Source organism: Cucurbita maxima, unplaced genomic scaffold (genome assembly GCF_002738345.1).
Source record: "Cucurbita maxima cultivar Rimu unplaced genomic scaffold, Cmax_1.0 Cma_Scf00015, whole genome shotgun sequence".
In the NCBI taxonomy this organism is placed as follows: domain Eukaryota; kingdom Viridiplantae; phylum Streptophyta; class Magnoliopsida; order Cucurbitales; family Cucurbitaceae; genus Cucurbita; species Cucurbita maxima.
In genome coordinates, this window is record NW_019272031.1 from 3,060,310 (window position 1) to 3,081,777 (window position 21,468).

The window sequence follows — 21,468 nt, forward strand, 5'->3', positions numbered from 1 at the left end:
AAAACATGTAGGCAAGAGATATTATAACGCTTGGTTGGGAGGAGCTTACTTGGTTCTCCTTATAGTACTTTTTGAGGTGATTGATGTCTGATAGAAGTAAACCGGATTTCTTCAAACTGTCACCCACAACAAAAAAAAAAAAAAAATGTAATATAACATGAAAGTAGATATAAGAGCTTGGTATGATATGGCCATGCGGCTACAGTTAACGCACTCTGAACAAGCATGACCATGAAAAAATAAAAGTAGAACGTGACTTTAGTATTTTAAGAAATACTCAACATGTAACCTCATTGTTGAAGTCGAAAAATGCAATCACGTGTGATATGGTGGAATTTATCCTTTTAAAAACATCATGCCATGGTCTTGGGCTCCGCTTTCCAGTCCGAATAGGGTTGAATATGTAGTACTTTCTTACACACGACCTATGTACGCATATATGGAATCATGAGATGGGTTTGTATTCATACTCCTAGGCATGGCTTATTAGGTTAGCACACCAACGCCACGAATCAAATCTTTATTCATTTATAACATAATGAGTCTATAAATCATGCATACATCATTCCTGTCAAATCTTTCGTACATAACCTAACTTAAATGGTGTGGTGTATGGAAGTTTAAGCATTATAAGTTATCAATATCATAAACATGATTCTACAACATGACATAATCACATTATACCATATCTTATAAACATGGCATAACTTACGTGGATTCATGACATTGGTTCATAAACATTATCAACCTTAACTCTCCAGATAAGCCGAGATAGAGCCACCGAAGTCGCCAAGCCGAAATGGAAGCCGGGTGTGTAGTGTTGGATGATGAAAGTCCCACATCGGTTAATTTAGGGAATGATCATGGGTTTATAATCTAAGAATACACTCTTCATTGGTATGAGGCCTTTTGGGGAAGCCCAAAGCAAAGCCATGAGAGCTTACGCTCAAAGTGGACAATATCATACCATTGTGGAGAGTCGTGTTCGTCTAACATGTAGGAGCACGTCGGATCGGCTTGCGGGTTTCTAGATCGACCGCTTGCGTTCGTGGAGCGGGACACGTTCCGCCTTCTGGTGTGTGCGTGGGTGCGTGTGTGGAATGGTGAGGCCTGGAATGAGCAGGGTGGGACGCAGCAGATGGGAGATGCATTTTTATCCTATAAACGCTAATCCAGTGGGAGTGGTGGGGCCAGCATTATTGGGCTTTCATTTGATTCATTCATCATACGTGGCTAAATCTATGACGTTGATCAATCAATCAATCATATTGATCGCAGACTGGGACCCACCTGTTCCCTACCCGATTTCAATCATTCTATTATTATTATTTTTTTTTTTTTTTTTGTGGCGATCATGTGTAAATTTCTTTAGCCAACGTGGCAATTACGTGGCCCCTGGCCACAGATGTTGATGCTGTTTTGGCAGTTTCTGGCGCGTGAGTGCCATCGCTTAATTTATAATTTACTAATTAAGTTAAAAATAAAAAAAAAAAACAAATCCAATCAAACGAGTCAGAGACATGCATAACACATGGCTCCGTTGAGGAAGAGTCTCGCCTTGGTCTCGGCCTCTTATCGAGGCTGAGCAAGGGAATCAACCCAATTCCTCTTCTCTTCATTTTATTTTTCGAATTTTTCTGAGTCTATCATGGATCGAACCCTTCTAAAATGGTTTTATTCATAATATCTTCGTTCGTTATTGGGCTATTATTCCGAGCCCAAAATTTTCATGGTCTACCTCTCAATACCCATAATATCTTCATTCGTCATCGGATTTCTTGAATATCATTATCCCTGTTATGTTCGATTACACAAGGACTTTCAATTTTATGAAACGACACAATAATATAATTTATAATCATAAGTATAGATTTACATAAAACAACTAAGTTCTTAATACCAAAAATGAGACGAAATTAAAAAGAGAATCAAATTACTCGATCTTTTACCTGAAAGCGATAGTGGAAGCTGACCAAGAGAGGGAAGTTGAAGAAGAGCGAAGAAAATCCTCAAAAGTTGGATGATGCAATGTATGCCCAAAATCAGCACTTGAATCATACCACATCCTCGGTGATTTCAATCTTTGTACTAAATAAGCGTTTATACTCTCATTCGCATCCAACTCAACCTTTCCTTCCAAAATTTTCACTATTTGCCTCATCGTCGGTCGAGCGTTTGGGTTAACATGTGCACACAACAATCCCAAATGCAGCACTCTCTTCATTTCCTCCTCATTCCACCCACCCTTCTTCCTCAACCTCCCATCGAGTGCTGCAGTCAACTCCCCTTCGACGACCAACTGTTGAACCCAATCTAGTAACAGTGGCTTTCCTTCCTCAATTGGTCTCTTCCCACACATCACTTCTAGAATCAAGACACCAAAACTAAACACGTCTGATTGAGCTGAGACTCGTCCGCTCCGAACCAACTCAGGTGCGATGTAACCCATCGTCCCAACAACCCTAGTCGTGCTAGCCACTTGGGCATGGCTGTGGACTCGAGCCAACCCAAAATCTCCTAGCCTTCCATTCATGTCCTTGTCTAGTAACACATTGCTGGCTTTTATGTCCCTGTGAAGAACCTTTGATTCCCATCCTTCGTGTAAATATAACACTCCTGAGGCTACGTTTTTCAATATTCTGATTCGATCATCGTAGCTCAACATGTTTGTCTCGTCACAATTGAATATCCATTTGTCTAAGCTTCCATTTTCCATGTAATCGTAAACTAGTAAGAAATTTCCTTTCTCTTTCTTACACCAACCTCTCAAACTAACAAGATTCCTGTGCTTCAATCTCCCTATGCTCGTGATTTCAGATATGAACTCCCGCATCCCGTCGTTTTCATGAGAAATTCGCTTCACTGCAACTTCTAAACCTCCTCCGGCCAAAACCCCTTTATGAACTTTCCCATTCCCACCGATTCCGATCACATTTTCTTCAGCAAATCCTTTCGTCGCTGATTCAATTTCTTGATATGTGATTCGATGCGGCCAATACTCAAATTCCCAATCCTCCATTTCAGCTCTCGCCCTCGCTCTCCTCCGGTGGTCGGCGATCAAAATCCCCAAAGTCCCAACAATAAAACAAAGAACTAGAAATCCGCCAACCGTCACGGCGGCGATGAACCATTTCGACTCCGTAAATGGGTCTTTTGGGAGAAAGAAGGAGGGCAATCCAATGGTAACCAAACTCTCGCTTAATGAAAAATTGGTGTTGCTAAAACTCCATGCTAAGATGTTGTGACCTTGAACTAACTGGCCGGTGGCGCTCGTGAACCCCACGTACATTTCGTCTAAGAAAATCTCCGAGAGATTCAGGGAGGCGTTAATCAACGGCCGCCGTGGCTTTTTCATCCCCGCCGGAGCCATCGTAACGTTCATCTCAAAATCGGAATAATCAACCCAGACTTGGTAGTTTCCGCCGCTATTAAGCCGGAAACTACTGAACGAGCCGCCGTCCGACCAAAACCCAGCAACTCCGGTGAAATTAGAGGTCAAGGAATTCAAATTAATTCCGACATGATTATCATCTGGATCATTGAATTCCGGATTAGCAAACACATCGAATTCAATTCCAAAAACATGGTTATTAGGGTTTCCATTGAGCGTGAAGTTCAAAAACCCTAAATTCTGAGCAGAGGCTGTGCCGGTGATTCCAGTGGCCGGAACGAAGATGAAAACGAAGCCATGACCGGGGAGGAGATCCTTGAAAGGAGCCATGGCGAAGATGAAAGAAGTGGAGAAAGGGAAAACCGTTGAGGAATTGGAGTTCTTTGTGGGGATTTTGGATGGGTACAGAGCGCGGCCAATTGAGAAACTTGTTTGGTTTGTGAGCGCAAGAACAGGGGATTCGACGGTGGCGTTGCCGTAGAGGAAGAGATCGGTGGAATTGAAGCCATTAAAGACGAAATCGACGGCGGATATGGAGAAGAAAAGAAGGGAGAAGAAGTGGAGAAGAATTGGGAGTTTCAGAGCCGCCATTGGAGCAGAGATGAAACAGAGGAATTTGAGAAAAAGAGGAAGAAGGAAGGAGGAAAAATCAAATACGTCGGATTGGATGGGTTAAAGGGTAGTATGGTAAATGTGCTAATAAAAATATATTTTAATTTTATATTTTATTTATAAATATTGTAGCTTGAGAAAGATATTTTTTTTTTTTTTTTGACATAGGCAGTATCTATTTATTTATTTTTAGATGTATTTCTTAACCATCATATCTCAACTCGGTCTTGATTCATTCATGTATTTATTATTTAATCATACATCACAATTATTATTAATTTTTAAAAATAATAATAACGATAATAATAATGATATATTTAATTAGTCAAACGATCATCCAATTAGAAATTTTCAAATGAAAATAAATTTGACTGAAGAAGTCAAAAATAATGTTTATATATGAAAGAGTTAGAAATTTATAATTAAAAATTTGTCTCATTTAAATATATATTCAAAAATAAAAAAAGAAATGGAATGTTTGACTCTGAAAATTCAAAGATTGAACCAGCCAAACACCTTTTTAAAAGTCAAAGCTAAAATTAAATTTAATTAAATCTGTCACATTTTTTTCAAAACGTCAACGTTTTAATTATATGGATATAAAATGGTAACGAAGGTTAAGAAATTTTTTATTATTATTTTTATAATAGTTCAAGCCCTAGTTTCGTTTTTCTTTTAAATTGATATGAGATCTCACGATTCACCCGCCCCTAAGACGTTGACACACAATCAAATGTTTGGCTATAATATTATTTGTAATAGTCTAAGCTCCAAGGCGTTAGCACACCGCCCTGTGTATAACTCTGATATCATTTGTATTAATTCAAACTTATCACTAGCAGATATGGTCCATTTTAGCCTGTACCGTATAATTGTTTGTCTCACGATTTTTTAAAACTCATTTATTAAAGAAAAATTTTCACAATCTTCTTTCTCTTACTTGGGCTTGGGCCCTCTAATCCGGGTCAAGTAAACGGCCCACAAAAACAAGATTTTCGAATATATATCTCTCGTTCCATTTTTTCAATTAATTTTAAAACTTTTAACTCAAAAGAAAATAATAAAAATAATTTTCACGTACCCAAAGAGCAAAAATATAAAAACCCATAAATTAAAATTAATTTGTAATTGAATACTAACATTTATTAAATAAATAAATCATTTTTATGCTTCTAATTAAAAAAAAATTCTAACTAGTATTCAAAGTTTAATTTAAAAAAAAAAAACTAGATAATTATTAAATTGCGTTTTTTTTTTAAAAATTAAACCTATAAATAAATTTTCTTATTTTATTATCTATATATTAAAAAATTTATGTTTTGTCTTTTACAATATGGAAAAAAAAAATTAGATAAACGACTGGTCTTATTCGTCATAATAAACGAAGATTACAACTATATTATAATCTCTCAAAATTTAAACTACTCACATTAATTTTTACAAACCCCTTTAATATAAGAATAGATTTAAATATTTGTTTATAATAAAATATTAAATATAATATATATTTTTAAGGGACCGCATAATACTGTAATAATTGTTTAAAAATTTATGATTGAATTAGAATTTTTAAAAGTAAAGAGAATATTCCAAGGTTTTAAAAAAAATAATAAAAATAATTTTCACGTACCCAAAGAGCAAAAATATAAAAACCCATAAATTAAAATTAATTTGTAATTGAATACTAACATTTATTAAATAAATAAATCATTTTTATGCTTCTAATTAAAAAAAAATTCTAACTAGTATTCAAAGTTTAATTAAAAAAAAAAAAACTAGATAATTATTAAATTGCGTTTTTTTTTTTAAATTAAACCTATAAATATTTTTTTTTATTTATGGATTTTCTTATTTTATTATCTATATATTAAAAAATTTATGTTTTGTCTTTAAAATTCTATAAATAAATCATTTTCATTGGTTTAAATTCTATAAATAAATCATTTTCATTGGTTTTCTTGAATTTTGTGTTTGTTTAAAATTTTAAAAAAATTGTCTAATAAAATTTTAAACGAGATTGTAAATTAAAAAAAAAAATGAAACCACAAGTTAATAACCAATTAAATACAAAAAAAAAAAAAAAAAAATTAAAAAACTATCATAAAATTATATTATAATTAAGTAGATAAACGAAGATTCCAACTATATTATAATCTCTCAAAATTTAAACTATTCACATTAATTTTTGCAAACCCCTTTTAATATAAGAATAGATTTAAATATTTGTTTATAATAAAATATTAAATATAATATATATCTTTAAGCGACTGCATAAAATTAAATTTAAAATTTTATTAAAACTCAGACAAAACGGTAATAATTGTTTAAAATTTTATGATTGAATTAGAATTTTTAAAATTAAAAAGAATATTCCAAGGTTTTAAAAAAAATAATAAAAAAAATAATTAAGATTAACTATCAATTATAATATAAGTTAGAAAGTCTTTAAATTTCTAAATTTAATTAAATTATCATTAAACTAATTCGAGAGTATGGGTATATATATATATGAAATCACATCCAAATTAAAATGGTAGTGAAAAAAAAAACTTAATATCTCTATTAGTACCTCGTAGAAACTCTAAAGTTGAGCGGTTTAGCTTGGAGCAATTGAATGTTTGGAACGAACCATTCCTTATAAGTGAGAAAACCTCTCTCTTGTAAGCGTGTTTACGGACTAAAGCGAACAATATCTATTGAAGGTGGTGTTGGGTTGTTACAAATGGTGTCAAAGCTAGACACCGAACGCATTAGCGAAGGTGTTGGGCCTCAAAAAAGGTGGTCAAAGCTAGACACCGAACACATTAACGAAGACGTTGGGCCTCAAAAAATGTGGATTGTGAGACTTCACGTTGATTGTAAAAAAAAAAATATATATATATATATTTTAATAAAATCGAAATTACAATTATGTTTCTTGTTACTCAAATAAATTTTGTTTTTGGTTATTGTTTTATGTTATTTTTTTAGTCATATTTTATTTGATTTTTTTTTTTTGTCAACTATTAAATATTTAAAACAATTGGTCATAAAATATGAGATAAAACTAATGTTTGATATTAAAAAAATATATATAGTCCATACATTTAGTTTTGTTATGATACATTTTGTTCTATCGTGAAAGGGGCGGATTGAGATTGTTTGAACAACTCAACGTAATCGTTGACCTCTTGCTAATTGATTTAGCTTTAGCTATCGAGATCATGAGTGAATTGTGCAGAGAATTCTAATTCGACAAATTGAACCAATTCCAATTTTGATTCACCGCCTATTTATTTCACGACTTTAGTTTGAGCTGCAAATCCAACTAAATACCCACATTAATAGCTGGTTGTAGGGCGGTTTAGATGAAAAATCCTTGTTGAAGTGGGGAGACCAGTATCGTATTTGTAATACTCTATTGAATATTGAAATTTAAGTTTCTTATGAAAAAAATTAATTTTTTTTAAATAATATATTATATTTTGTTGGCTTATAAAATAATATTGAAATATAACTTAACCGATCGATCATTAAGTCATTAAGTTCGACATTTAGTAGTGGTTTTAATTCATAAACTGGTCGATATTTAGTTGCATCCCGTGCGACAGGATCATATTACCTATTCTTCACTCCTTAAGAGTAAAAACTATTATCCCAAATCAACCCGAGTCATTTTAATATGTGAGCATGTTTTGTCTCCACTCACATGTATTCCGAGGCAAATTCATAAGAAATCACCCAACTTAGATAAAAACACATTGATGTGTACTCAGCCCTTTGTTGGTATAAATAATAATTTTAATTTTCATAAATCTCGGTTCATTCATATATTTTCTTTTACTCTGGTGTCACAAGTTTGATATAAAATCTTTAGAATTCGAATAAGAAAAAATATAACCTTAAAATTTGAAGAAATTCAAATAATCTCATTTATCAACCCGATTCAAACTACTCCAAATAAGTGGATCATAGCTATTTCAATGACTCAGGAGTGCAAGTACATACGAACACTTATGTTAAAAATATAATATGTGACTTTCATTATCCTAATGGTATGATAAAATAACAACATGAACGGACATTATTAATCCTCTTAATATTGAATAAATAAATTAATTAAAAAAAACTAATTATATAATAATTTAAAATAAAACGCAATAAATAGGATAAATTAATAAAAATAATAAAAAATAGTAACGATTCCAACTTCCAAGATCATGATTTTCTATAATTAAACTGAATATAATTAAAATTAGTAATTATGTAAGTAGAAAAAAAAAACTTTTATATTCCAACCATTTAAATACAATTTCTTTCTCGAAAAATAAATCAAATAATTTATGAAAATTTATAAATGTTTAGACCTCGATTATCAATAATTAAATTAAATACAAACAAAAATGATAATGATGTAAATAAAGATTTTTTTTTTTATATTTAAACTATTTAAATGCAATAATGTGTTTTATCCAAAATAATAATAATAATAATGTAAATTAAATAAAATATATAATTAATTGGTGGGTAGATAGCATATTTTGTGATATTATTATTATTAAAGATTTTATGAATCATTATTAACGTGGGTTTGGTGACAATTGTTACGGCTGGAGGACAGATGTCGATCTGTGAGTGGAGGTAGTACGGTGTTATGCGTACCTTGTAGGTGAGATTATCGTCCACATGGTGCACGCTAGCCTACCATGGAATTTCCTTCCATAAAAAAATTCCACTTTCTTTTTTTTTTTCACCCAAACTTCTTCGGGAAATTATCGTATAATTTGTATTTTGTATAAATAAATATTGAATGAATATTCAACCACTGGATCACCTCCGGTTCATATCAAGCGAATTTAAACAGAATGCAAAATCTTCATTAATTTCGTTTGGGTGATCCCAGATTATTCTCGATTTCAAAAACCTAGATCCATTCCCTCTTCTCTGTTTCTAATCTTTCCCGGAAAACAATTCATCTTTTTCTTCGTTACTTCGTTTGTTAGCAAGCAAAATCCCCTTATATATAGGGGATTTATACTCGTTTCATTGGAGATTGAGATATAGATTTAATCCTGCTGCCAACTCAGTTTCTTTTGTATTGGCGTTGTGAAATCTGAACTGCATTTGGTTCTTATAGAGAGTTCCAATTGGCAAACGAAAATTTGGAGAAGCCGAAGAGTTTCGGCTTGATTTTGTGAGGTGGGTTTTGAAATCTTAGAGGTTTGAAGCAAATTTGAGACGTTTCCTTGGCGGTTTTTGTGTGGGTGAGTGATTAGCAGGGGTTATGAGAAGAGCACATGTTAATTTGGAGGAACAATGACTGGAGGGTCATTGGGACTTCGCTCAGCGAGTTACGGGGCATTGGATAAACAGTTGATTAACGTAGTTTCGCCAATCCAAACAACACGAAAGCCTTCCAAAATGATGAAGGAGAAGGAGAAGGATTATTTGTTTCCTTGGATCTGCAAGTTCGTCGGTAGAAAGAAGGTTGGGATGCTGCTTCTCTGTATTGTTTCTGCTGCGGTTTTCCTCTGGGTACTCTACGTTGGCAAAGGTTTGACTCTCTTTTGCATTTAGATATATATATAAACCCTTTGTCTTTAGTTGTCAGCTGCTGCTGCTGCTGGAATCTTGTTTTTCGGATTGTTTAAGAAATAAGATTGGTTGTGTTTTAGTGTTACCTGAGAATTATGTTGTGGCATTCATCAAGTTGTGTATCTTCTTATATGAACATTTTGCTTCTGTTATGCTCATGAATGTGGGATTGAATCATTGGATATTGGCACTCGTTTTTGGATGATCTTGTTGAATGATATTCCAGTGACATTGCTTTTACTTTTTTTTTCTAATAATAGCATTTGACTTAGTTCTAATTTGTGGTAGATTTTTGATTCAGCTGGTTCATACCACCAATCCCAATTTTGTTTTGGTCCTTGTTGAACCATCATTGGTCGATGCCGACCGAGCAAAATTTTGCAGTACCTGCATATTCTTGTATGTTTGCACTATGTAATGATATGTTTAATTTTGATCATAACTCTCCAGGTGAGGATTCTCAAGGACAACATATTCAGCACGTCAGTATTAACAATAGCATAGTTATGAGTTTCAGGGAACATTCAGCTGAAGAACTTATGGATAATAATAGTTATTCTTTGGCAAGGGGGAGAGAGACATCTTCATTGGCATCACCTCCTCCTCCTCCTCCTCCTCCTCCTCCACCTCCACCGCCACCGCCACCGCCACCGCCTTCCCTTCCTCCACCAGCACTTTTCCTGGGTTATACTCTTCCACCAGGACACCCATGTAATAATTTTGCTCTGCCTCCCCCACCTGCAGATAAAAAGAGAACTGGTCCAAGGCGTAAGTCTTGTTTCCCTCTAATAGCGTGTTGAGTTATACTCTTGCACTTGCTGTATGTCACTCGTGATATCGATTTCCCTGGCTGTTTTCTTTGTTGACTATTTGGGCACCAATGGATTCTCAAAGTGCTTGTACCTTTATTAAAATTTTCCTTATTATGCTTCAGCATGTCCTGTATGTTACCTTCCCGTGGAAGAAGCTGTTGCCTTGATGCCAAACGCCTCATCGTATTCGCCGGTTAAAAATTTGGAATATATTTATGAGGAGAATTTAAGAAGAGAGACAGAGTTCGGAGGTTCGGACTTTGGTGGATATCCTAATTTGGCCCAGAGGACAGATTCTTTTGATGTAAGGGAGTCAATGAGGCTGCACTGTGGGTTAGTTTTTTTTCTGTCTCCATCCTTCTTTTAGTGTTTACTTCAACATGGCGTGGGTTGCTCATATGATATTTTAGGCGTACAACATTCGACCTGTTTATCCCGTTCTCTTATGGTTTTCTGTTTTTTCAATGTATTAGTGATAAGTATTATATCTCCTACATTTATCTTCTACATTTTACCTTTATCTTGGATTTATGTGCTTTGATTATGTATACTTGTTGATAGGTTCGTCAGAGGAGTCAAACCTGGTCGCAAGACAGGTTTTGATATCAATGATGATGACCTTAATGATATGGAGCAGTGTCATGGTGTGGTTGTTGCATCTGCAATATTTGGTACGATTCATATGATTCTGTTTTTCACCGTGAAACGGATGTAGTTTGTTGCTCATCAAATTATTTTATTCTTCAGGAAATTTTGATGTCGTAAATCAGCCAAAGAACATTAGTGAATATGCCCGGGGCACCGTTTGTTTCTTCATGTTTATTGATGAAGAGACAGAAACAGCATTAAAGGAAACTGGTATCCTAGAAAGCAGCAAGAAAATTGGATTGTGGAGAATCGTTGTGGTTCATAATTTACCTTACAAAGATGCAAGACGTACTGGAAAAGTAAACTTCTAACTTTTAGTTAACATAGCTCAGTTTAAATGGATGCTTTAAGAATTAAGGATACAATCCTCTTCTAAACCTTTTCATCTACTTGAGCAGAAAGACATTTCGATTGTGGTTTTCACTTTTCGTTTCATTTTCACGCGTCATCACTTCGTGTCTGAAACTGGAAATTTCGATGAAGGAATTGTGCCTTAAACTTTTCGTTGGCCTGCGTTTTTATCGTTGCAGATTCCAAAACTTCTGATGCACAGAATGTTTCCTAACGCTCGATATTCTCTTTGGATCGACGGTAAACTTGAGCTTGTTGTGGATCCATATCAAATTCTTGAAAGGTAAATCTGATTATCTGTGAACTTTACAGGTTCATAGAAAGCTTGCTGTACTCATAGCATATTGCATTGAATTTTGTGATGGCATGCCCCAGTTTTCAATAATCTTAATCCCTGCTATTAAGATATTAATCGGTATCTATTCCCGGTATTCATTCCCATTGTCGAGAAAGTTTTTGGTTACAAATGTATCTGGCCGACTAAATCTTGTTCGAGATCTACCTACTCTTATTTGCATGAACGAGCAAGATTATCGATCTTTAATTTTGTGTTTAAAAATCTGTTTGACCCTTCTTGTTGCAGTAACTGAAGGATTGTATTGATGGAAAGGCATAAAGCCACTTCATGATTATAATGCACTGGAGGACCTAAGTCTGCCACTTTGAAGTTCCTTCAGTATAATTTGTTCCAGTTAGCTGCCTGTTCAAATCCTTCACTATTTGTATTAATTAGGAAGTAAAAAGTTAATGCTAGAAATCGAGTCCCACGACAAGTTTAGTTTTTCCAATGCTATAAACGTTCGTAGATATTGTAACAATAACAACAACGATAACAAATGTCTCACACAACCTCTGTAATATGACTATCCTTCGGGTTTAATGGCTCTCATTTATCTGTTTTTAACCCCCGAAATGTCACGAATTTCAGGTTCTTGTGGAGAAAAAATTCTACATTTGCAATTTCTAGACATTACAGACGCTTCGATGTGTTTCGGGAAGCTGATGCAAATAAAGCTGCCGGAAAGTATGATAATGCTTCCATTGACTTTCAGGTTGACTTTTATGTAAAGGAAGGTTTGACTCCTTATTCCGAAGCCAAGCTTCCGATTACGAGTGGTATGTTATCCCCACCCTCTCTGTACAATAACATATTTAAGGCGGCAGGATCTTGAGGTTGTCTGTGTTGGATTATCTGCAGATGTTCCAGAGGGTTGTGTGATAGTTAGGGAACATGTACCTATTAGCAATTTGTTCAGCTGCCTATGGTTCAACGAAGTCGACCGTTTTACGTCGAGAGATCAAATTAGTTTTTCTACTGTGAGGGACAAAATAATGGCGAAAACAAATTGGACCATCAATATGTTCTTGGACTGTGAAAGACGGAATTTCGTGGTTCAGGTAGCTTTTCGATCTTGGCGTATATGTTTTACTGAAATTTTGTATGAAGTATTCTGAGAATGTGAAGCAGTTGATGAACTGCATTTCTAAACTCTTGTACCTGCAGAAATATCATAGAGACTTGCTTCAACAAAGGGCTTCTCCGGTGTCCAGGGCGGTCCATCCGCCACCACTTCCACCTTCTCTACCATCGTCGATAATTAATCCAGTCAACAACTCGCCATCAGAACGAGCATCGAGCTTACAGAGGAAGGCTTCCTCAAGGCAAAGTCGAGAGAGGAGGTCGAGGCGTCATCGGAAAGTGAGTGCAGGTAGTACAAAGGGGAACGATTTGGGTTGAAGTTTTGTTGAGAAGAGATACTCTTTTTATGGTTCTTTTTCTAAAACCCCTTTTAAAATATATATACAACACTGGGGCTAGGCAGGCAGTGCTCTAATTCTATTTCTACCTAGTGTTTTCATTCTCTCATTCTTTTTTGTTTTGGACTTCTCATTCATTTTTCATTGTATATAGGGCAGACACCATACACTATATGTAATCATAATATAGTTTTTATGGGTTGCTGCCAAATTCCCTACTGCCCCTTCTTTTGATTGTTCTTCCTCTCAAACTCGAACCATGATTGTTCTTTTGCTGCCAAATTCTTTTGATTGTTCGAGGGGAAGCTCGAGCTTACGCTCAATGTAGACAATATCATACTATTGTGGAGGTCTGTGATTCTAACCGGCTGTTTTAGTAGAAACTTGTTTGAAATTGCAGGCCTGTCTACCAGTACTTGTGAGTGGAAACTGCTGTTCATTGATCAATATTTTATTGTGAAATGGGCAAATTTCAACGCGTTATTGGGTCTTTGTTCAGAAGACAGAGGGGAAAGAAATTGACCTTTGAGCTGGGTTTCTGAGTTTCCAACGAAACTCCAGCTTTCGAAAGAAACTTAATTATGAATGTACTTGAGATTCAAGATTGCTTCAAATGTATATGTTTCTAATTTAAAATGTTTGTGATTGATGCTCGTATTTTGAGATATCTTAACTTGTAGGATTGGTGTGAGACTATCCTACGTTGATTAGAGGGGAATAAAATATTTTTTTATAAGAGTATGAAAACCTTATCCTAATAGACTGTTTTTAAATCGTGAAGCTGGTGATATGTAACGAGCAAAAACAGACAATATATGATGTGGGTTTGGGCTGTTATACATTGAGTGGTGTGTCGAGATCAGGACGCTAGGCTCCAAGGGGAGTGAAGTGAAATCTCACATTAGTTGAAGAGAATATGGATTGTGAGATCAGGACACTGGGCTCCAAGGAGAGTGAAGTGAGATTAGGACACTGGGCTCCAAGGGGAGTGAAGTGAGATCTCACATTAGTTAAAGAGATGAATGATGTCAACAAGACACTGGCTGAAGGGGAGTGTTGATTGCGAGAATCTCATATTGGTTGGTTGGAGTGGAGAAATGTTTACTATTTTCTGGATTTTTGGTAGAATATGTGGGAATATTGTTTACTATATCTTCATAATAATAAAAAACAAAATTCATTTAAAATTTGTTAAAAAGTTTGAAATCACATTAAATTATTATTATATGATAATAAATAACAAAATTTACTTTCATTTTAAACTGTGTGGAAATTAGAACTAAATATTTTTTTTCAATAATTTTTTACAAATTAATTTTTAAGGATTATTGGAATAAATTTCTATAATAAATTGTATATTCTATAAAAACAATAAAATATTAATCAAAATAAAATAAATAAAAAAACAAAAAGCCTTTGTCGTTTGCAGTTTGCACTAAGCTCTGGCTATGCCTTACCTGAAGTCAGCGGAGATTAGCGATCCGATTCTGGAGCTTTTCCGGAGTTTGACCGATCGGTATTTATGAACTCCCTGATTTGCTCGTAGCTCATCGGAATCGTCTCCATTTTCATTTCCATTTTGATCATGTTCCTCCCACGCTTCACTTCTCTGTTGAAGCCCTCTCAATTCCCATGGATTCCCCTTCTCTTCTTCCTCCTCAATGTCGCTTCAACGACCTCCATGGTCCAAAATCGCCGCCCAGATACCGACGCCCTTTACGATCAACATTGCAATCAACTCGTTCCCAAATCGCCTCTAGACACCGATCCCTCCTCCTTCGCCGCTGCTTCTCCCAATCTCCAGTTCAGGAACAGTTACTTCTCTGGAGGCGACAAGATTGCCGGTCAAACCCCAGGTTCGCCCTCTATTTCTCCTAGATATCTCTTTCTTTATACTTCCTCTGTCCGTAAAACCGTCTCCCCTGGCGTCGTTAAACTCCAAGCCAGATTGGTTCTTCGAGGCTCCACCTCGTATCTTGATTCCGTCGATTCCAAGCACCGTCGATTGCGATTGGTTCGGTATCGTGGACCGAAGACTCAGCCCTGGAAGCGGAGAATCGGATTTTCCCTCGAGGGATTTTGGTCCCAATCATCTGGGAAGATATGTATGGTTGGATCAGGTACGGGTTTCATGAATTCAGGCGTTCTACAGTATGAGAATGTTGTTCTTAAGCTGAATTTTCCTACGAATTTAACCATTTTACATAGTTTGATTACTGGAACTTTGGAAAGTTTGAATGATAAAAGTGATCCGGAATTTTTCGAGCCTGTTTCAATCTTGAGTTTAGCCAGGACTACGGATTACAAGTATACATTTATAGATAATGGAGCTGAGAGTGGTTGCTTGAGTGGAAGTGATAGAGATCTGAATCTATCTCAAAATGTATGTTCTGTAATTGGTATGCTTTCTGATACGTTTGAATTGGAGTATGAGAGTGACTGTCATGATATGAACTGCAATCCTCTTGGCAACAATGCCGAATCCTTGCCTGTTTCAGTGAATTATGAAGGAATTGAGTGCACCCATGAAGGGAAAATGCGAATGTTATTGCACTTCGTTAACTCAAGCTATCATGTTAATAAATATTCCTTTGTACCTAGTAACACCTTGATTGCTGAAGGAATTTGGGATCAGAAGGAAAATCGGCTTTGTGCTGTTGCCTGCCGAATCCTGAACTATACACAATCGTTAACGAATGCTTCGGTTGGAGATTGCTCGATAAGGTTTAGTCTGATATTCCCTGTTGTTTTTTCTATTAGAAACCGAAGCACTGTTGTGGGTCAAATTTGGAGCACCAAGTCTGCCAATGAGTTGGGTTACTTTCCGAAAATTGCGTTTCGTGGTTACAATGAAATGTTGGTGGTAGATCATTCTCGAATCACGTATGATTATACAGAGATTGGACGACAAAGTTCTTGTCCCCGAAGTACGGAATCTTATGGTAAGGGAAAGACATTTCCCGATGAGAATTCATCAGACATGAGATTCTATATGTCCTTAAAGAATAGGAAAGGGCAGATTGCAAGGGGTTATGCAACGCCATTCTTTTACGGTCAGCATTTGTATCAGTATGGTGTATATCAAGGGTGGTCGGGTAACTTTTCTCTGTCGGGCCAACGAGTCTCTTCAGTTCCAGTGCCCAACGATCGACATAGCTCGATGAACATTAGTTATAGGATAAGTTTCAGTGCTATTTATGATTTCAAGTTAGCTGGAGAAAACCTTTCATCAAAAAATGTGGAGATTTCTGCTGAAGGAATTTATGATAAGAATAATGGTTCTTTGTGTATGACAGGATGCTGGCAACGAGAATCGATGAAAAATCGTACACTCGACTGTGAAATTGTCGTCAAAGTCCAATTTCCACCATTGAAAGCAAGTGGGATGGATCAAATTAAGGGAACCATTGAAAGCAAGAGGCCAAAGTCAGATCCTTTTTATTTTGATAATCTGGAGTTGACTTCAGTTTCTATTTCTGGTAACCAAGCTAAAGAATCCATATGGAGAATGGACCTTGAAATCACCATGGTTTTGGTTTCCAATACACTTGCATGTTTTTTTCTTGTCTTGCAACTCTTTTACGTAAACAAACATCCCGAGGTGCTTCCTTTCGTTTCTGTTTTGATGGTGGTGATTATGTGTTTGGGACACATGATTCCGCTTCTATTGAACTTTGAAGCTATGTTTGCATCAAGGCGTACTCAGCAGAGCGTGTTTCTTGGCAGTGGGGGATGGCTTGAAGTGAATGAAGTGATCATTCGAGTCGTAACAATGGTCGCTTTCCTTTTGCAGCTGCGTCTTCTCCAGCTCACTTGGTCATCAAGACAGGGCAATACAAGTGAGAAGGGCTTGTGGGATTCTGAGAAAAAAGTTACTTCTCTGACTCTACCATTGTATGCAGTAGGCATTTTGATCGCTTGGCTCGTTTATAAGTGGAAAAGTTCTTACAAGAGCTCATATGTGCCATTTCTCCAACCGAACCACAAGGGTTACCAGTTTTATACTACTCGACAGCTCTCGTACCGACAAAACTCTTTCTGGGAGGTTCTCAAATCCTTTGCAGGTTTAGTCTTGGACGGTTTTCTGGTACCGCAGATCCTATTCAACTTGATATTTGATTCTAAAGAAAGGGCTCTATCCTTCTCCTTCTATTTGGGAACCACATTTGTACGTCTACTACCTCATGCTTATGACCTTTACAGGGCTCATCATTCAAGCTGGTACCTTGACTTATCATACATATATGCAAACCACAGACTAGACTTCTATTCCACTGCCTGGGACATCATCATCCCTTGCAGTGGTCTTCTGTTAGCTCTTATCTTATTCTTGCAGCAACGGTTCGGGGGTCGATGCATACTTCCCAGAGCTTTTCATAAACAAGGTCCTACATATGATCAAGTGCCAACCATCAGCAATGAGGAACTGTAAGATAAGACTTGAATTATTGCGAAGCTTCCTTGAGTTTTGAATCATACTCACAAATAGTAAGTTTTAACAATCCTTCTTGCAAATGTTCTCAAAATCTTTCTCTGTGATATTGCGCGTAACTTGTATTGGATCGACTGGACAAACTACGGATCGGTCGGTTTAAGGTCAAAGATATAAGAAAAGGTAGGGGATTGTGTATTCTTTTTCTTGAGTTTTACCATTTTGCAGAAGCCAAGGTAGATGGTAGATTGACAATACCTGCCCCTCAATGTATGAGTTACTCTAACTTCTGAACAATCTGCTTAACAGGGAACTCTCCAATGTAAATCGACCTTGAAGAAGCTTTGAAGACCAATTATTTAACTAACAACTCATTTCAATAAGTTCTTATGTGAGAACCCACGTTGGTGGGAAAGAGGAACGAATCATTCTTTATAAGGGTGTGGAATCCTTTCCTAATAGATGTGTTTTAAAACCGTGAGGTTGATGGCGATACGTAACGAGCCAAAGCTGACAATATCTGCTAGCGGTGGGCTTAAGCTATTATAAATGGTATTAGAGCCAGATACCAGGTGGAGGTTGGCACCCAAGATGGGTAGATTGTGAGATCCTACATCGATTGGAGAGAGGCACGAAACATTCTTTATAAAAGTGTGGAAACCTCTCCATAATAGGCGCTTTTAAAACCGTGAGATTGACGACGATATGTAATGAGCCAAAGTGGACAATATCTACTAGTGGTGGGCTTGAACTGATATATCTAGAGAATCATAATAGTTCTAGAGACCATTTGAACGCTCTAGCAAGAGAGGGCACGACACTCACAAACATCTAAGAGCTCCGCATAATAATTTAAATAAAGGTCAACATCACTCACAAAACAAGCCTGTGATTCATTATGCAAATTATCATCTTTATAAAAAAAAAAAAAAAAAAAAAAAAAAAAAAACAATACAGTATCATTCTCATGTCTACAAACTTCCTAGTTTTAGTATAAATAGGTGTGATCGCTGTACATGTGTGCTGTCATATTCAAAGATTGAAGCATTGCCTCTCCTTTTTCGTTGAACTTGAACACCGATATCCCGCCATTGTTTATCTCGACCGATCGGAACCTGAACCACGAAAGCCATCGACACACAAACTTATTCAACATTTTGGAATTCGAAGGCGTTAAATATATAGCAATGAAGATTGCTTGTTTATAAGGAATCCTAAATTCATTTTGATCCACAAAAGGATATTACATACCTCTCAGGGCCAAGCCCCAAGGCCGTGCAGATGAGTGCCCGCAATATAGATTTGTGAGTGACCACCACAAAATTCTCTCCCTGATAATCAACAAAACAGAAGTTAAAAAGCAGCCAGACTAGCTTGTAATTGATGGGAATAGATTGAATGAACATATCTCACAGGTGATAACAAGATTTCCCTCCAAGCTTCTCTTGCTGTTGCCCAAATTTTTCGAAGAGGGTAGACGCCATTTACGCAAAATTTAGCAGGATCTTCTCGCCATGTTGTGTACTCCTTTGGATAAATCTTCTTAGCATCCACTGCCTCCAAATTCTAATCATGATTTCTATGATCGAAACAGAATGTACAGAGGGACGTATTCTAAGCAATATTTTAAGATCTACAAGGAAGTCTCAAATCTCAAATGCAGAAATCAAGAGATAAATCAGTTCCAAAAAGAAAAAAAATGTTCATCTCCAAGAATTTAAAAAAGAGCAGTCTCCAAAAACGTTTTCAATGACATTTGTGGATGATGCTGTTTATAGCTTGTTTGAATGTATGAACCGATGACACATGCAACTTTGAGTTACTTCCAAATATAATATGAACTCATGCGACATTCAAACTTTGAGTTACTTCCAAACATGATATGAACTGATGAGACATTCAACTTTGAGTTACTTCAAAACATGATATGAACTTATGCGACATCCAACTTCGAGTTACTTCCAAACATAATCTTCTTCAAGATAACATAGTAAAATGGTAATCAAAATGGTAGTATGCTCAAGCAGGGGACAGACCATTTTTCATGCCTTCAAGAAAAAACAGATGGGCTTCCTTCAGAGAATCAAGAAAAACCAGTTCTTCTTCCCTTCCTTGCCATAAGACTTCAGCAGTTGCCTGCACTCAAGGAAATAGTGGCAATTTAATCAAACAATATATCATAATGAAAAAAGAAAAGAATATAAGTGTTAGGAATCACGACTCTCTACAATGGTATGATATTGTCTAATTTAAGCATAAGCTCCGGTGGCTTTGCTTTTGGTTTCCCCAAATGGCCTATCCACTTAATTAGCCAAGGTTAGACTACTTCATTTCAATAACTCTCAACAATCCTCTTTTCGAATAAAGTACACTATAGAGTCTTCCCTAAGGCCTATGGAGCTCTCGAACAGCTTCCCTTAATCGAGGCTCGACTCCTTTCTCTAGAGCCCTCGAAAAAAGTACACCCTTTGTTCGACACTTGAGTCATTTTTTACTACACCTTTGAGACTCACAACTTTTTTTGTTCGACATTTGAGGATTCTATTGACATGACTAAGATAAGTGTATGACTCTGATACCATATTGGGAACCACGACTCTCTACCATAGTATGATATTGTCTACTTTGAGCATAAGCTCTCGTAGTTTTGCTCTTGATTTTCCCAAAAGATCTCATTACCAATGGAGATAGTATTCCTTACTTATAAACCCATGATCATCCTCTTAATTAGCCAACGTGGGACTACTACTTTCCATAATACTCAACAACACACACAGATTTGGATGCCACCCAACCTTGGCGCGTGATATTGGACTTGCAAAACATCTATCAAAATTTATGTTTGCCAAGGCTCTTCTACATTTTTCTGCTTGCAGCACCCCAGTTTCTGTTAAGAGAGATAAGTCCGAGCTTCCCTGCATGTTAGTTCAACAAAAATTAGGCTAAATGTAAAATTAAATCCGTGTGCTAAGAAGAATGGAATCTGTACATTCAAGTTAAAAGTTGTTCAAATCTTTACTTCTCCTCATAAATAGAAATCTCAAATTTTCATCGTTCATAATTCATTTAGGTACAATATTTACTAGTGGTGGGCTTGAACAAATTCATCCATGTATATGATTTCATAAACCAAACACACATGACAAGCACATGGAAACCGGTATCGAGTAATCGAGCAACTATTCTACATTATGCCCCAATGTCGAAAAGATCAATGATTAAAGTAGGAACACTACAAACCTGAACTCTACTTTCTTCATTCCAAGTGCTAAGACCATGCCTTACAAGAGTGACCTTCTTTGATGTGGAGATAGACCTTTCAGTAAGAGATGTAGTTGCTTTATAAAAATCAAAAGCTCCTCCAGTCATAACATCACCATTTCCTAGCCTCTCTGCCACAAGTTATCCAAGGCCATGTTAACTAACAAGCAATCATAAGCCATTGAAATACATACATTCTTCAAACACTTGCACCATGAATTCATAGAACAGTTGAAGAACAAGAGAAGAAAACAGAGGAATCGATAATATTACCGGTGGTCAGAGACAAATCTCGGCTAATACTTGAGCAGTGAACTCCACCGGAAAGACTACGGAGCAAAGGACGCTTCCGAACATACGATAAGCAGGAACTGTAACTTGAACTTGAACTTAGAGGTACGATGGTCATGAAAACAACGCCACAAGCCATGTTCGTGAAGAAATTAGAGAATCTACAGGTTTACGATCTTACTCGGCTTCTGGATTCTGCATTTGTGGCGCTCTTCATTTGTTAGTGGCGGTGGTGGAGAAGATTTTTCTTGCAATAATCACAGATGAGTGGTGGGGAACAGTTGAAGAAGACGAATGGTTGGATTATTTGGGCTTTGTTTATGGCTGAATCAAACTCG

The 21,468-nt window shown here is 36.2% G+C and overlaps 4 protein-coding genes across 6 annotated transcripts; 2 read left to right on the top strand and 2 right to left on the bottom strand.

Annotated features, from left to right (window-relative positions):
- Positions 1-1,809: 1,809 nt before the first annotated feature.
- LOC111490097 (L-type lectin-domain containing receptor kinase VII.1-like) lies at positions 1,810-4,085 on the bottom strand. 2 transcript variants are annotated; one of them, XM_023138583.1, is made up of 2 exons: positions 2,361-4,085; positions 1,810-1,888 (listed from the first exon to the last, which is right to left on the bottom strand). In XM_023138583.1, the coding sequence occupies exons 1-2, from the start codon at positions 3,980-3,982 to the stop codon at positions 1,873-1,875; spliced, it is 1,638 nt and encodes a 545-aa protein (XP_022994351.1). In that variant the 5' UTR covers positions 3,983-4,085; the 3' UTR covers positions 1,810-1,872. The 2 variants fall into 2 exon arrangements, with proteins under 2 accessions (XP_022994351.1, XP_022994350.1); XM_023138582.1 differs by lacking the exon at positions 1,810-1,888 and having other exon boundaries at positions 1,916-4,085.
- Positions 4,086-8,775: 4,690 nt separating this feature from the next.
- Positions 8,776-13,364, top strand: LOC111490105. 2 transcript variants are annotated; one of them, XM_023138596.1, is made up of 10 exons: positions 8,777-9,536; positions 10,028-10,345; positions 10,512-10,722; positions 10,951-11,060; positions 11,137-11,336; positions 11,568-11,671; positions 12,317-12,504; positions 12,587-12,786; positions 12,893-12,979; positions 13,013-13,364. In XM_023138596.1, exons 1-10 carry the CDS (start codon positions 9,299-9,301, stop codon positions 13,124-13,126), a joined length of 1,770 nt encoding a protein of 589 aa, XP_022994364.1. In that variant the 5' UTR covers positions 8,777-9,298; the 3' UTR covers positions 13,127-13,364. The 2 variants fall into 2 exon arrangements, with proteins under 2 accessions (XP_022994363.1, XP_022994364.1); XM_023138595.1 differs by having other exon boundaries at positions 8,776-9,536; positions 12,893-13,364.
- A 1,463-nt stretch (positions 13,365-14,827) lies between these two features.
- LOC111489937 lies at positions 14,828-17,578 on the top strand. Its single transcript, XM_023138341.1, has one exon. The coding sequence runs from the start codon at positions 14,828-14,830 to the stop codon at positions 17,576-17,578; it is 2,751 nt and encodes a 916-aa protein (XP_022994109.1).
- Positions 17,579-18,450: 872 nt separating this feature from the next.
- LOC111490159 (probable 2-carboxy-D-arabinitol-1-phosphatase) lies at positions 18,451-21,431 on the bottom strand. Its single transcript, XM_023138669.1, has 7 exons — positions 21,113-21,431; positions 20,819-20,970; positions 20,374-20,493; positions 19,615-19,714; positions 18,992-19,131; positions 18,830-18,909; positions 18,451-18,693 (listed from the first exon to the last, which is right to left on the bottom strand). The coding sequence occupies exons 1-7, from the start codon at positions 21,267-21,269 to the stop codon at positions 18,567-18,569; spliced, it is 876 nt and encodes a 291-aa protein (XP_022994437.1). The 5' UTR covers positions 21,270-21,431; the 3' UTR covers positions 18,451-18,566.
- Positions 21,432-21,468: the final 37 nt, after the last annotated feature.